Here is a 15,902-nt window from a genome sequence, read left to right as displayed (position 1 = left end):
AGCACGACGACCGCCTCTTTCCTCTCTTCAGAGAATAACCGGAGGCAGCACCCGACAAGGCAGGCGACCACACAGTTGCTGGTAATTTGTTTGTTTCTTGAAATCTTTCGAGTAAATCCTCACATTTAACCGAGTAATGTGGCCAACTTGTTTATTATCTATGGTTATGTGTAATTGAAGTCTGGATATTAGTTGTATGCGTAACATATTTCGATGGGCCTACTACTTAGTGACACCGCCATGTCTTTTTTTGTGTTAGCTAAAACGTTAGCTTAGCGATAGCACCAACGTGCTAGCTCGACCCGAGTCTGCTCGACCTTTTTCATTCAGCCATTACAAATTAAGTTGAACGGCGTTGTTGAATTGAGCAATATATGTTGTAAAGCAGTCACCTAACGCTGATCTTCACTTAATACCGTGTTCGCTGCATTGGCGCAAAAACTAACCGCAAGATGGCTAATCTGAAGATCGTTAGCCTCCATTAGCACACTGTCCATATCACCGGTGTTAAATTGTACTACCGGTGCGGCTAAAAAGCAAACTTCATAACGTTTTTACAAACGGTTTGAACCATGTTTTTTCATAGTAGGTAGATCTGTCATTTATTTTACTCCTGAAGAATTGAGAAGAAAATAAACTTCCGTGTCCTGGCGGATTTAGGACGATTATCATTTTACGATAAGTAGACTACCTAATTCAGAAAATGTGTTGGTTAACTTTAATCTCACAATAATGCATTCATACGACGTGGTACTGAATCTTTGGGGATTTTGTTATTTGTTATGAAGGTATCATTAACTGACCCTCCTTTCTTCTCCCCCTATCTCTCATAAGCTCTTTTGGAACGACAAGCTATTTGAAAACGTAATAATGGGAGGTATGTATCAACTCAATTTATTTATTTTACGAAATGGTCATAATGGCATGATAAACAAGTTAAGTGGAATAGCTGTTTTTCATATTGTAGACTAACCATCATGTACAACCTTTCTCCCTCAGACCCATCTCTTCGAGACTGCCCCCTTGATTGTAAAGTGTATGTTGGAAACCTGGGCAACAATGGAAACAAAACTGAGTTGGAACGGTCCTTTGGCTACTATGGACCGCTGCGTAGTGTCTGGGTAGCCAGGAACCCACCAGGCTTTGCTTTTGTAGAGTTTGAGGATCCTAGAGATGCCACTGATGCTGTCAGAGAACTAGATGGAAGGTATGACTGTCGAATCTACAAGAAGCTGTGGGTTTAAGCTGTGTCTGTTTCTCCACTGACCGTGTGGTGTGTTTCAGGACCATGTGTGGCTGCAGAGTCCGCGTTGAGCTGTCCAATGGGGAAAAGCGCTCCAGGAGCCGTGGACCTCCGCCATCTTGGAGCCGCCGCCCGCGGGACGACAACCGGCGGCGTAGTCCGCCCGTACGACGCAGGTAGAGTATTTCCCTCCTAAAGTGCACTCTAATACTTGTCCCATGTTGTCACGTATCAAGATGTATCACATTACCCTACATGAAGTATTGCCTGCTCATCTCTCCATGGTACCCAGTCTGAACACAAGACTGGCTGTTTTAAGTCAGCTGACTTCCACCAGCGGGTAAAAACTGTATTAATTTGTTTTCAGTCTGCGTTGTCATATATCTGGTTGCCACAAAATATTCAGTAATGTCTGGATAAAAAAAGATTATAAATGGACCAATATCCGATTTGTAAGATCCTTTGAGTAATACTTGTATAATTAGTATGTTATCAATCTTTTTCACATTGATATAATTTTATCAATGTTTCGAGGCCATTTTAAAGGGGCAGTGTTTAGGATTAAGTGTCCTCTAGCAGGGTGGTGGCTGGCTGATGTAATCCAACTGAATACCCCCCCTAACCTCTTTCAAATGACACAAGTGAAGCTAGGGTTGCCTGTTAATGGCCAATACCACAACATAGAGTAGTCATGGGGATTAATGATCTTAAAATAAAACTGCGTCCTCTAGAGCCGTTTGTCCGTTCTGGTCTACTGTAAACTCATGGCGTGCTCTTTGGAAGAGGACCAGCTCCTTATGTAGATATAAAGGGCTAATTCTAAGAGAATGAAGATGTTACAATTCTTACTTGAACCGATTCTATACAAATTAAATATATAATCGACTATATTCCATTTCTGCCAAGTCCATTCCACTAAATGGCACTTAATCTACAGCGTGCACCTTTTTAAAGGCCGACTAAAAGATTAACGTAATGTTAATGCTGTAACCGGCATTTTAAATGGTAAAAAATGTAATGGCAAAGATAAGCCTTTAAAACCAACAATTAGCTATTGAAAAGGCAACCTGAGGCAATTGTATTATTGGCATGAGGTAACCTTAATATTTACTTTTCTACACATGTAAATTTTGTTCTCAGTTCAGCTGCCATCTATATTAATAAAACTGAACCCCATTGCAGAGTCACCACCACGCTTCTCACCACCCCCTGAGTCAGTCAACTAGTCCTCTTTCAGCATCATGTGACTGCTGACCACCGTCTCCCAGTCAGCTTGGCTGGTGTTTTCACCTGAGCCAGGCGCACCGCCGGTCTTCAGGTTCCGCCAACCTTATGGTTCCTGAGCATGCGGTTCCCAGCATCCTCCTCCTCCTCCTTCCAACCTTTACTCAGTCAACAGCGGCCCACCACACATTATCGACCAATCGGCATCTTTATTTTTTTTTGTCCTATACCGAATACTTCTACCTACGGGAACAGCCCTTGGCTTACACTCCCTAAAAGGCAGGGACAATCTCCAGCTATCCCCTCAACAACCAACCCAGCACTTCATATCGCCAACATTCGCATCACGTGGCAAAGCCTCTGCAATTCGACCTCCCTCACCTTCAGTCTGGCCTCCTTGCGTCATTTCTATCTTGTCCAAATCCCCCAAAAATAGTAAGTTGCTTTTATCCTGCTCTTTGTAGTTCTAATGCTTACAGGGGCTTTAAGACTGCTTGATCAATGACCATCAGCAGTTATTTCATACGCTACAAAAAATGTTAGTCCTTTCCCATAGTTTAAAATGTAACAGCTTTTTTGTTAAATGAGGCTACGGAAATGTTGTTCATCAGCATTTAACCAGTCAGATTGAACCCCATATCTTTATAGTCTGAGAATATTTTTAAGATTTAGACTGCAAAATTCCATGGCTGTTACACAATCTCAACCTATGAAGGCAATAGCTCTTTCTGAGTTTCAACCTGGTTGTATCCCTTTATCCTAACTTATAAAGGTGTACACTGCAAACATTTGGAAAAGGTCCAATACCTAAGTGAATTCATTATTGAATTCAGATCTTAATGCATCTTGACTTGGCCGGTTGAGATTTTTTATCAGCAGAGCGCTGATTGTCAGAGGTTAATGTCAAGCCCTGATAATGATGCCCACCTGCTCCCTTTCTATTAGATAACCTGGTACCACGGGTTGTTAAAAAGAAGGAATAAGAAACATTAAGCGTTTCAGTCAAGATGCAGCAGTCGTAACCTTTTAATTTGGGAGCCCCTTTTCTTTCTCAGACATCCAGAGGTTTTCCGTGTAGCGAGATGCAATATAACACCCCAAATCCTATGTTTTCTCATCTGACCTTCTACTTAGATCACCTAGGAGGAGAAGCTTCAGCCGCAGTCGCAGCAGGTAAAGACCTGACCTTACTGGTCACATTTATAATCCATAATGAATGGAAATTAGGCACTTAGAGCTTAGAATCGTACGGAAATGATTAACTTGCACATTACTGACCTTTCATCATTCCTCAGGTCTGTGTCAAGAGACAGGCGCAGAGATAGGTCTCTATCCAGAGAAAGGAACCATAAGCCCTCAAGATCATTCTCACGATCTAGGAGGTGAGTTCTACTTAGTATTGAATGTAAAGTATATTGCTTGTAAGGATTTTATAATCATTGTATGTTCTCTTGTGTATTCAGTCGCTCCAGGTCTAATGACAGGAAGTAAAAGGACGACGAAAGACTTGAGCGTCTTTGATCTTGTGGTTAGGATTCAACTTTTTATACAGGCTTTTTTTTTATTCATTTTATTGATCACTTCATGTTGTCCTGTGTGGACAAACTATCCAATTAACAATCTGTAAGAATTGACTCTTTCTCAACTTCACAACTTTTTTTTTTGTTTAACATTTAAGAGTTGATTATAAATACCTTGATGCATGAGAACCTTTTTTCTTTTGTTCCTTAATCATTACAAAAACAAAGTTATTACTGTCTTTCCCTGCATGTAGAGAGGTCATCTTGAGATTTCACTTTCCATGGTCATCCCTTGTTTTTGGCTCCATTAGTTTAACTGAATGAATTAAAGGTTATTTGATGTTTTTAATTTGTTTCTGGGTATCTTTTACTGATGGTTGCCTCTGAATTACCAATAAGATTTGTGTATAATTATTTTCATGTATCTTAAATGTGGTATTCCACAAGGATTAAAACCCTGAATCGCTAGATCACCGAATTGATGATACACTTGCTGGCTGCTTCCATTAGAGGGCACCAAGGTCACTTATTTCTGTTGGAAGTTGTCAATATTCAGTTTTGCATTTACTCAATCATTTAATCAAAACATTGATCCATACTGCTTTTGCTACCCTATTCCATGACGTTTGAGAGGTGGTGGTCTTGATGGAATTGCTCAGTTCAATAAAAGTTTAATTCAGTTGGAAATAACTTGTGTCCTACATAAACTTATTTTATAATTAGTTTAGTTTCCTGAAAATGCAGGGAGAAAAAAGACTCGTGTCTTAACCACACAGGAAATTGATAAGCACACTTGCAAGATACTTCCTTATGTTGATACACTGCTGAAGTGACATTGCAAAGTTATGCCAGTGCAGTTGACTTCACGGCATGAGGCTGTGAACATTCGTGTTGGTAAGTGATTTTATCTTATTTAGCTGCAACTTCAATATTAGTAATTTGGGATTAAACCCAACAATATCTCTACGTCTAGAGTTGGGTTTACCCAGATGTTTGCATTAGTGAGTAGTTTATGAAAGCATAAATTAAATGCGTCAATCTCGCACGGCTAATTGTACTTCAAATGACTAGGTAAGAAGAATTCCAATGTCGAATCAGAGACCAAGGAAAGTACGGATGGGTTCATCCCGTCGACATCTAGACAGAACTTCATTATTGGCGCATGATGTGACTCCAGAAACCCAAACAGACCCTCGCTCCATGACGGCGGTAGACATGGACTCAGTTAATCCAAATGATTCAGAACATGGAAACCAACTTGATTTCAAGGAACCCATTTCTGAAACACTGCATGAAACAAGCGAGGACTTGGCATTTGCAAGTGAAAAATGTGGAAGCTTGATCCATTCACCAACCACGTTTGAGATTGACGCACACTCTAACCAGTCCCGGAGTGTTTCACCAAAACCCTCTCAACCTCAAAAAGAGGACATGTCTGGAAACAGAAATGAGAATGCAGGTATGAGTTGGCCAAATGACTTAACCCGAGAACAGTATAGAGAACTCAGTGAAAATAAAAAAGAGTTGAAAATGGGGATGTTGCCTCATGCAAGCTGCCAAAAAACAACGCTGCAAATGTCAAAACCGGCGGATGACACCATGACTCCCGAAGTCAGTCAGTGCAGTGGAGTTTTCTGGCATCCAAGGCTCAACAGGTCTTTGTATTCATCTCCTTGTCAGCCCCTCACAGACGACCTGTCTAATAGTACAAAGCAATCATCAGACAGTATTATACATAAAGAAGTTGAAAGGGAATTTAGAAAAGAGGATTCCAATAATTTGGCGGTCTCCTTAACAGGAACTATTTCTGAAGGTCAGGAATACTTATTGCAGGTTGAAGGTATTTGTGGTGATGTGCCATCTCTAATGAAGAAAGAGCATGAGGTGAGCAATGACGTGAACCCATTGTTAAAACAGTCTGAACATCCAACACAATCTGTGGTGTGTCCGCTACTTATTGAAGTACCCAACCAAGAAGAGGCTGAACAAGAGCAGGTTACTTATACCACACCCGATTCACATGATTCTACCAGCAATTCTGTAATAGTTGTTGAAAGCCAGCCCCTTCTAACCATGCAATACACTTTAAACCCCGGCAACAACCAGACCGTACAAGATAATCTAGAAAACACAAAACGTGATCACATATTTGATTTGAGTGAGCTAGGTCACAACATGAAAGAAAAATCCTTCAGCCAAGTATGTGACTCTGAACAGAACAGTGATGGTACAGCAGTAGATGCTTTAGGTTTAGATAACGATGTCAAACAGACTGAGGTGGCATCCAACCAAGAGCAGGACGGGGATTTAGACATGAAATCCTCCAGGAAGAAGAGAAGGATGGGTTCCAGTCGCAGGATTGGTAATCAGGGCAAAGGGGGAGGTGGAGATCACTCAGGAGAAATAGTAGAATCAGACTTGTCTACAGATCTCAACAAGACCGGCAAGTATTTTGAAACAGAGTTGAAAGTTGAGATGAAATGTGAGTCACTTGATGGGGAAACACTTGGAACTTCCACAGACAAAGACAATTGTCTTTTGTTAATACCACCTCAATCTGAGATCAAGGAAAGAGGTAGTGAGGACATAATAGATAGAGCACGAAAAGAAACATATACAGGGGGTCATATTCCCTTGTCCCCAGATATTTCCCTTGGTGATGTAGATGAAAGAAAAGAGGTTGAATCTGAAGAAAAAAGTGAAATTTTAGAAAAGATGGAAGTGATTAAAATCCCGCTGTCCAAAACATTGGCAGAAGAAAACAACCAGGAAATCACTGAAAAATTGTCAAGTCCATACCATGAGGAAAACCTCTGCAGGGCGGCTACTGAGCCACAGGAGAAAGACATCAGCCCACCAGGTGCAGTATTTGATTTGAGTGAGCTAGAACACGATGCAAAAGAAAAAACCTGCAGCCAAGAATGTGAATCTGAAGGCCACTTAAACAATAAGCCATGGGAACTAATTGAAATTAATCCTTTGGCCACAGTTCCTCAACATGTTCCCTCATCTGGAGAGGATCAATGCTACTCAGTAGAAATGTTTGCCCCCACTTCATCACAACTACAGGACGATAGTGAACAAGTTGGAGCGCAAACGAGCACAGGGTTATCACATTCATTAGGAATAACGGAACTGGACTTAAATAAGAGTTATCTTGAAAATGAAAACGAAAACCCTGTAGAGATGCCTGAGGTAGAGAATGATTTACCACAGAACAGTGATTGTACAGCAGTAGATGCTTCAGGTTTAGATAACGATGTCAAACAGACTGAGGTGGCATCCAACCCAGAGCAGGACGGGGACTTAGATATGAAATCCTCCAGGAAGAAGAGAAGGATGGGTTCCAGTCGCAGGATTGGTAATCAGGGCAAAGGGGGAGGTGGACATCACTCAGGAGAAATAGTAGAATCAGACTTTTCTACAGATCTTTACAAGACTAATAATGATTTTGAAACAGAGTTGAAAGTTGAGATGAAATGTGATTCAGAGTCACTTGATGGGGGAACACTTGGAACTTCCACAGACAAAGACGATTGTCTTTTGTTAATACCACCTCAATCTGAGATCAAGGAAAGAGGTAGTGAGGACATAATAGATAGACTACGAAAAGAAACATATACAGGGGGTCATATTCCCTTGTCCCCAGATATTTCCCTTGGTGATGTAGATGAAAGAAAAGAGGTTGAATCTGAAGAAAAAAGTGACATTTTAGAAAAGATGGAAGTGATTAAAATCCCGCTGTCCAAAACATTGGCAGAAGAAAACAACCAGGAAATCACTGAAAAATTGTCAAGTCCATACCATGAGGAAAACTTTTGCAGGGCGGCTACTGAGCCACAGGAGAAAGACATCAGCCCACCAGGTGCAGTATTTGATTTGAGTGAGCTAGAACACGACGTAAAAGAAAAAACCTGCAGCCAAGAATGTGAATCTGAAGGCCACGTAAACAATAAGCCATGGGAACTAATTGAAGACAATGCACGAGAGGAAGGAGAAGGGCACCCTATAAAAATTGGGGCTCTGCAGTCAGAATACTCCTCAGCTTCTGCCGGTGATGAGTATGATCTCACATTTCCAACTAGAAGTGGGACTATATCCTTCAACGATGGGACAGTTGATAACCCCACAAAACTACCAATTACACAATTAATGGAACCAGAGAAGAATCAAAGTGCAAATGAAAAAAATGTCACTCTGGATTCAAAAATAGAATTGAAACATGGATACAATAATGACTCCAATATAACAACTGAGTTCAACCCACAGTCTGAGGATGTTGAGCCTATTTCAACCAATGTCACACTAAGTGATAGTCACAGTATTGATGACTTGGCCGTAGAGAGCTGTCTATCGACTAACATGAGAGAAATAAATCCTTTGGCCACAGTTCCTCAACATGTTCCCTCGTCTGGAGGGGATCAATGCTACTCAGTAGAAATGTTTGCCCCCACTTCATCACAACTACAGGACGATAGTGAACAAGTTGGAGCGGAAACTAGCACAGGGTTATCACATTCATTAGGAATAACGGAACTGGGCTTAAATAAGAGTTATCTTGAAAACGAAAACGAAAACCCTGTAGAGATGCCCGGGGTAGAGAATGATTTACCACAGAACAGTGATGGTACAGCAGTAGATGCTTCAGGTTTAGATAACGATGTAAAACAGACTGAGGTGGTCTCCAACCAAGATCAGGTCAGGGATTTAGATATGAAATCCTCCAGGAAGAAGAGAAGGATGGGTTCCAGTCGCAGGATTGGTAATCAGGGCAAAGGGGGAGGTGGACATCACTCAGGAGAAATAGTAGAATCAGACTTTTCTACAGATCTTTACAAGACTAATAATGATTTTGAAACAGAGTTGAAAGTTGAGATGAAATGTGATTCAGAGTCACTTGAGGGGGGAACACTTGGAACTTCCACAGACAAAGTTGATTGTCTTTTGTTAATACCACCTCAATCAGAGATCAAGGAAAGGGGTAATGAGGACATAATAGAAAGAGCACGCAGAGAAATATATACAGGGGGTAATATTCCCTTGCCCCCAGAAATTTCCCATCATGACGTAGATAAAAGAAAAGAGGATGAATCTGATCCACAGGACAAAGACATCAGGTCACCAGGTGTGGATTTCCTCATGCTTGTCCAGAACTCTTTGTCAAAGGAGAATGCTCCTCACAGCCTGGACATTAACAGCTCAATCCTCTTTGCTCCAGTTTCTGATATCAGGGATAATGATGACAAGATGGACACTGTCGGCCAACATCAAACTGCACTTTCATCAAATGTAGATCAAATTAGTGGCCAAGGGAATCAAGGGTCCCTCCCACATGTTAAAGACGATGACAACCATATTTTGAGGAGAAGAAAGATGGGTTCATCTCGCTGGACTAAAGGAAGTGCAACAGGGTCACAAAAAGGTTCAAAAAAAGCACATACAACAGAGGACAAAGAGATAGAAAAAGATGCAGTGTTATCGGAGACCATTTCTGAAGGGGATCCCCAAAAACTGATTCTTAAAGATAACAAAGGATCTGAGAAGGTTTTGACTGCTGAGGAGGAACCAAACCAGATAGGTGGTGATACGCACCAGTCAATGAGTGAAGCTCCTAAAATTGTGAGGAGGAAGCTGGGCTCCAATAATATGACCGGCAGAATGACACCAATACAAGAGAACACAAAGGAGAAGAAGGAGGTTGAGAGTAAGGGCTCAGAAGATAGGAACGATGAGCTCAAAATGAAAGTAAACAAAGATAATGACACAGAGCAAAATGGAGAAAGAGGTTCTGAGACCAATGTAAAACCAGTGAACACAACCTTAAGTGCTCTCCCTATCGAATTATCCAATGACTTATACGTTGAGGGTAGAAGAAGGAAATTAGGTTCTCAAAGGAAGTCAAGGGGACAGCACCACCATGACTATCCACCTGAGAGTAAAGACCATGGAGCCTTGAACTTTGGAGATCACCCGCCACCTACAGAACCACTAAGGCAAGTCGCGTCATGCTGTATATCTTTGTATGTTTATGCATATTGCTCTTTGTCAATATTTTATTACAATACTTAAAAAGAGATACAGACTCAGAATAGAATAACAGAATGATTACATTCTGCTGTTGTCGTTTTCAGTCGGCAGATAAGTGGTGATGCAACCCTTACCTTTGGTATGTAAAACTTAAATATTGAATGGCTGCAATATTAAAGCTATACATACATCTAAAATACATTAACCCCTCAATGACATGAACATAGTGGTATTGTTAAGCCTGAAATTATAAACCATAACAAAAATAAATCTATTTTTATTCTGGAGTCCCATCATACAATTGAATGAGTGTGTCCCTTTTCTACAGATACCTTGAATAAGTGTGATCGCAGAGCCAACTGCTTCAATGTGGTGATGGTTGGGAGTAGCAATGTTGGCAAGACCTCATTCATGAAAAGGATTCAAAGCGGGTTGTTTTCTCCAGATTTTAGTGCCTCAATTGGTAAGCTTGACGTTCCGTGTGTTATAACTACTACCATGATGATACAACAGTACTCATGTACGTTTTCTTTTTTTCCTTTTAGGCATTGATACGTGCATTCATGCATTACCAGTGGATGGGAGGGAAGTGATGCTGCAGATATGGGATACAGCAGGACAGGAACGGTATATCAATCTGGAACCGCCAAACTCTCACTTCATAGAAATTTGCTATTCCATTCACATAGACAAAAATAGTGCTAAACTAAAGTGGGTCTTGCCTCAAGTGTCTAACTGGATTATAGCCAGAGGCAAATTCACTTAATAAACAGTCTTGCCGTTTTATTAAAGGGGACATATTATGAAAACAACACTTTTCCTGGGATTTGGGTTGTTGTTTTGGGTCTCTGGTGCTCCCACACGCACACAAACTTTGAAAAAAGTCTGTACATGATTTTTTGAGTGAGATATGCATTTCTGAAAGTACCCCGCCTACTGTTACCAAACGAGCAAGTCAGTTTCGGCGCCCCCTCCTACGTAGGAAGGGGGCACAGTTGAATATTAACTCCCACTTCCCCACTCCCCTCCAATCAGCCGCCGAAGCTTCGGCGGCAGTCCGGCAGCTCCGGCGGTGTACTCCGGGAGCTGCACTGCAGCCAAAGCTTTCCGGCAGCTCCGGCGGGTGTACTCCGGGAGCTGAACTGCAACTGAAACTGGCAGGACCGGCGGGGGTAGGTCTCGGCGGCAGTCCGGCAGCTCAGCTCCCAGAGTACAATCCCTTTCTCCTCCATGTCCCGGTTCATGGACTTCAGAGAGTCAAGGCCAAAGTTCCTTTGCCCCAATTCCTCTCAACCATTGCCGAGATATCCCCCACTACGAGTCTTTACTTGTTGTGGAAGTGCCAGAGACGTCAGACGCCGTCTTTATGATTCATAATATCAACTGAGGCGCACATAGCTTTTGGCCGTGTTATTAGATATATTATATAAATTATTATTATTATATTATATTATATGATATAGATGTAGAGCTCCAGGAGTCCGCAAACCACAACAATCCCTTCTCCTCCATGCTGTGTTTCAGTCTGACAGCTCATTGGTCAATGGGCAGCAGCTCATTTGCATTAAAGCTACAGACACCAAAAACAGCGCATTCTGAAGGGACTGAAACAGGGGAATATAGGCGAGATTTTTTTTCCTAAAAGCTATTTTAAGCAAACAGCTTCAAAAAAATGTTTTCTGGAACTCAAATACTATGATTGGGAAAACACCATAGTATGTCTCCTTTAAAAAATGAGTTTTTTTCATAATGTGAACATTAAAAAATGTTAATGATTATTAAAGAAATTGGACTAGAGTGTACTTTAAAATACTGACACACTATTTGTCGTCCTTAAAAGGTTTCATAGCATCTCAAAACAGATCTTCCATAAAGGACAAGCGTTCCTGTTGATGTATGACATCACTTCCTCCGTGAGTTTCACTGACGTCAGATACTGGATCAGCTGTATACAGGTATGACTCTCAAGGCTTTAGCCATACTGCTTCAGAGACAAAGATTTCTATAGTGTGATTTTGTGTCAAGCACCGTATGTGCAGGCACCTATTGTAATTGTTTGCTTCAGAAGGGGCCCAATCCTGCATCCTGTTGTTATTGTTTGTTTTAATATTATCATTCTGCCAGAAACACCTAACAAGCCATAACCACCCACTCACTCTGTGTGAAAGTTTCCCCCGTGGTGGAAGGGGACAAAAGATGGCCCAGGAAAAAAAAAGTACACTGATTGAAGCAGATAAAACATGTGCCTTAAAAACACGTAAAGAATTAAACACTTAATTCAGGTTATTTTCAATTGGGGCGCATTAAAACGGCATTGCTTGTGACATAAATGACCAGAGTTCCTACCTCTAACAAATGCTGACCCCTTTGACCTGAGGTCATTCAAACTTGTATGACCTGACCTTAGCTGAGGCTGTCCCATCTTAATCAGCTGTATGAAGACAGCGGGCATAATGAGTAACATTCAAATCAAATTGCATAATGCTTTATAAAGGGCAGATCATTCATAGAAAATACATTCCTTTTATTGTTCGGATAAGTCGAATGGATGGCAAAATCTTAAATAAATTCTGCCCTTTGCAGGAGAGTGCTGGAGAAGAGGTCATAATGTTGCTGCTTGGTAACAAAAGTGATTGTGCAGGACGCCAGGTCACTCCGCCTGAGGGAAAACTCCTTGCTAAGGTACAGTATAGGAACAGCCATCTGCATAAACCTTCAACGTGTAAACAGACATTGAATGTGTTTACCCTGTTGTACGTTATGCCTTCCTTGAAATCAGATTTGTCTCAAAGATTCATGTCAGAGTTTGATTTTTCAAACACGCATTGGTGCAATTGAATTGCATCAATAGCTAAATCATCTACAATAATGTGAACCAGCCCGTGTCTATCACTGTTCATCTTCTTTAGGATGGTTCTATTCCATTGCATTATACTAATACCATGTTAACATGTTCCTTTTCCTTACAGGAATATAATATTGATTTCAATGAGTGCAGTGTTGCCACAGGTGAGCACATTGTTTCCAGCATTGAATCCCTAGCAAGGTAAAGTTTTTTTTGTCGTTCAGATTAACCCCAAGGCTAACATTTCAGACATCCTTTTTTGGGCTGTAACTAATAGTTTTGTTCTTTTCTGGGAATGCAAGGAAGCTGACTGAGAACTACCACAAAATAGAGGAAGACGTTGTTTTGCAACAACAACAACCGAAAAAGAGATGCTGCTGAGGAAGCCATGATAAGCATCGTGCTGTTGTGACATGTATAACCCTATTTCTGGACTATAGTTTGAACATACAGTCCTAAACTAACAAGTAATATACATGTAATGGTAATCTTTCCTCTTATACATGTTTAAAATGGCCTTATGTGGGACATGCATTGAGCTCAATATGTGTAGCCTACAGTTGTATTTTAATTTGTTTCATATAATCACTTTAAGGGAAAATGAAGAGGGATGTTAGGGAGAACATAATTACAGTATTAGGGTGCCAAGCACAAAGTGCAAAGGCAACCTATTGTAATTGTTAGTTTTATTATTATTATTCCGCCATGTTTGACTTAAACAGCCTAAACCGCTCGCACGCTTTTTATGAAATTTACTACAGCTGTAGAGGCTGAGTCAAGATTAACAGAGAGCAAATATTACACTGATTGGCACTATAGCAACAGTCCAAAAATGCAAACATTGAACAAACATATCTCATAACCGCTTTAACTTAGAGTCATGAAACTTTGTTCACACATGCATACCCTCATGTTGAACAAATATGCCTCAAGAAACTATGACTTTATTTGGATAGATTTACGACTATCTTAAACTTTGTTAAAAACACTAAATTCCCTAAGGATCCTAGGTTTTTTCACTTAAACAAACATCCTTTAGCACCGTCCGTAGATGATATCATCTACGGACCGATGTCTTCAATCTGACATAAAGTAAAGTCTGTACAATAAAGATTAAGGCACACAGAAGTTATTGACTTCTAAAAAGGGTGTGTTTTAAAATGTGTAAAGACTTATATCATGCTTATATCAACATCAAAATGGTCTCTTATGATCTTAAGTCCAATACCAAAGTTGTTTAGAATCAAATTCTTAACAAGATCAAGTCCACATATTTTCAATTAGGGCGTGGCATCTAAATGGGCGTGGCCTGTGACTTAAATCAGAACAGTTAATAGACGGAATGTTTGCTTTGAGCGGAACCAACTTAGTGGCTGTTGGGGACCAAAGTTGCAACTGCTCAAGTAAAATGAAGTTGATTGACAAAGCAACATGGCCGCCAGAGGCTCAAAATCGTCCAAAATAAACGTAAAGCCAAAAGGCAAGGTTAACTTAAACCAATCATCATCAAACATGGTGTAGTCAAAGGAACATGGGTCAAGATGAACCTAAATTGTATCCATATCGGGATATAGGGAGCGGCAAAACAATTAACTGAAAATGCAACCTCTCCAAATTGTACCCAGATCGGGCGATAGGGGGAGCTATATCATTTAACTGAAAATGCCTGACATATTTTGACCTTTTTCTTCTACAGTCATGAAATCCTCTAGACATTTGTATCTCATGTTGAGCAGATGTTCCTAGGATACCCAGAACCTGTATTAAAATGGCGGCTGGACGTCCAAATTAGCCCGATCAATGATAGCTGACTAAAGGCGGGGTTAACTTGAGTCAATCGTCACCAAACTTGGTGTATTTAAAGCAGCGTAGGTCAAGGTTAAGCGGGCTAAAGTTCATCAAAATAGGAATATAGGGGGCGCTAAAGCGATTAATTGAAAACTTTAAAGAATCATCCATTCAGAATCATCCTCAGCCATTTGAAGTACGGTCATGAAATTTTGTTCACCCATCAACTGATCCAAGCTGAGGCTATTCCAGTGTTGTCAACCGTATGCAAACAAAAAGGGTATTAATTGTCTGCGTCAGGGTCTTAATGGTCTGACAGGGTCTTATTGGTCAGCTTTAGGCTTGGCACCTGTAAAATGCTGCTTGCAGCTTGAGTTTTCTTTTTTGGCTTGCCATTGCAATTGGCTGCAAATGAGACATTCATACTGTTGTAGCCCATAACCTGAGAATGCAATTCTACATCGTGCAAATGGAGAATGTAATTGAGGAACAGTCTACAATCTAGCAAAGTGTTCATTTCATTTCCATCTAGCATGTTAACCGCTTCCCTTAATAGACAATAGAACCTGACTTCTCCTTTTGAGTTGTAACAAGGCCAGCTCTCAACTAGATGGCAGCAATGAGTTAAATCACTATCCAGTGTTGTGCTAGATAATCAGAGCCTCCCAGTTTGGAATGTCATACATCAATAGTCTTAATCTAGTTATTCTCTTGGATTTACTTTTTTTGAATCCTTTATTTCCAACTTTAGGTTGAACCCGTGTCCAAGGTCTCCACGCATTTGGATTGGTTTTAGACATTAGTCCATTAATGTAGAATGCTTCATTATAGCAGTTATGACAATGTATGCATGAATTTAACCCACTGCTGAATATAAATAAATATGCAAATGTTCCAGGGAAAATTACATTGTACGGATCATTTAATGGAAATGATCCCTAATCAATGTGAAATCAGCTCTACCAGCCCCTGTTCATACTGCCACATGCCCCAATACCATGTTCTGAGTTGCATTCTGGAATACCTCGCTGTCCCAAGTCCCCACAGGTCCCCTCGATACATCCTTGGTAAAATGGGCGAAGTGAGAACCCATCTGGGCATGAGGGCAGGATAGGAGAATAAAGTCGTTTTGTTTTTAACATGGCAGGACTTTTGAAGGAACCCCAATAGGGTTCCTTCAAAAGTCCTGCCATGCCGTGATATCTGGAATACCCAGGAGTAGCCTGAACAGATCAATGTACCAGCCTGCCCGGTG

At 40.8% G+C, this 15,902-nt stretch overlaps 2 protein-coding genes across 3 annotated transcripts; both read left to right on the top strand.

Moving 5' to 3' along the window:
• srsf3a (serine and arginine rich splicing factor 3a) lies at positions 1 to 4,336 on the top strand. The gene is made up of 7 exons (XM_079741951.1): positions 1 to 81; positions 835 to 877; positions 1,000 to 1,207; positions 1,285 to 1,419; positions 3,602 to 3,640; positions 3,763 to 3,849; positions 3,931 to 4,336. Exons 2-7 carry the CDS (start codon positions 871 to 873, stop codon positions 3,956 to 3,958), a joined length of 504 nt encoding a protein of 167 aa, XP_079598077.1. The 5' UTR covers positions 1 to 81; positions 835 to 870; the 3' UTR covers positions 3,959 to 4,336.
• A 480-nt stretch (positions 4,337 to 4,816) lies between these two features.
• rab44 (RAB44, member RAS oncogene family) lies at positions 4,817 to 15,656 on the top strand. Of its 2 annotated transcripts, none has more exons than XM_079741905.1 (9): positions 4,817 to 4,881; positions 5,059 to 9,980; positions 10,119 to 10,153; positions 10,343 to 10,477; positions 10,560 to 10,641; positions 11,855 to 11,969; positions 12,598 to 12,696; positions 12,984 to 13,023; positions 13,162 to 15,656. In XM_079741905.1, exons 2-9 carry the CDS (start codon positions 5,074 to 5,076, stop codon positions 13,167 to 13,169), a joined length of 5,421 nt encoding a protein of 1,806 aa, XP_079598031.1. In that variant the 5' UTR covers positions 4,817 to 4,881; positions 5,059 to 5,073; the 3' UTR covers positions 13,170 to 15,656. The 2 variants fall into 2 exon arrangements, with proteins under 2 accessions (XP_079598031.1, XP_079598030.1); XM_079741904.1 differs by having other exon boundaries at positions 12,984 to 13,060; positions 13,162 to 15,655.
• The last annotated feature ends 246 nt before the right edge of the window (positions 15,657 to 15,902 follow it).

Source organism: Pollachius pollachius, assembly GCF_949987615.1.
Source record: "Pollachius pollachius genome assembly, chromosome: 8".
Lineage (NCBI taxonomy): Eukaryota > Metazoa > Chordata > Actinopteri > Gadiformes > Gadidae > Pollachius > Pollachius pollachius.
The sequence above is the reverse complement of the archived record's forward strand: the minus strand, read 5'-3'. Positions and strand labels throughout refer to the sequence as shown.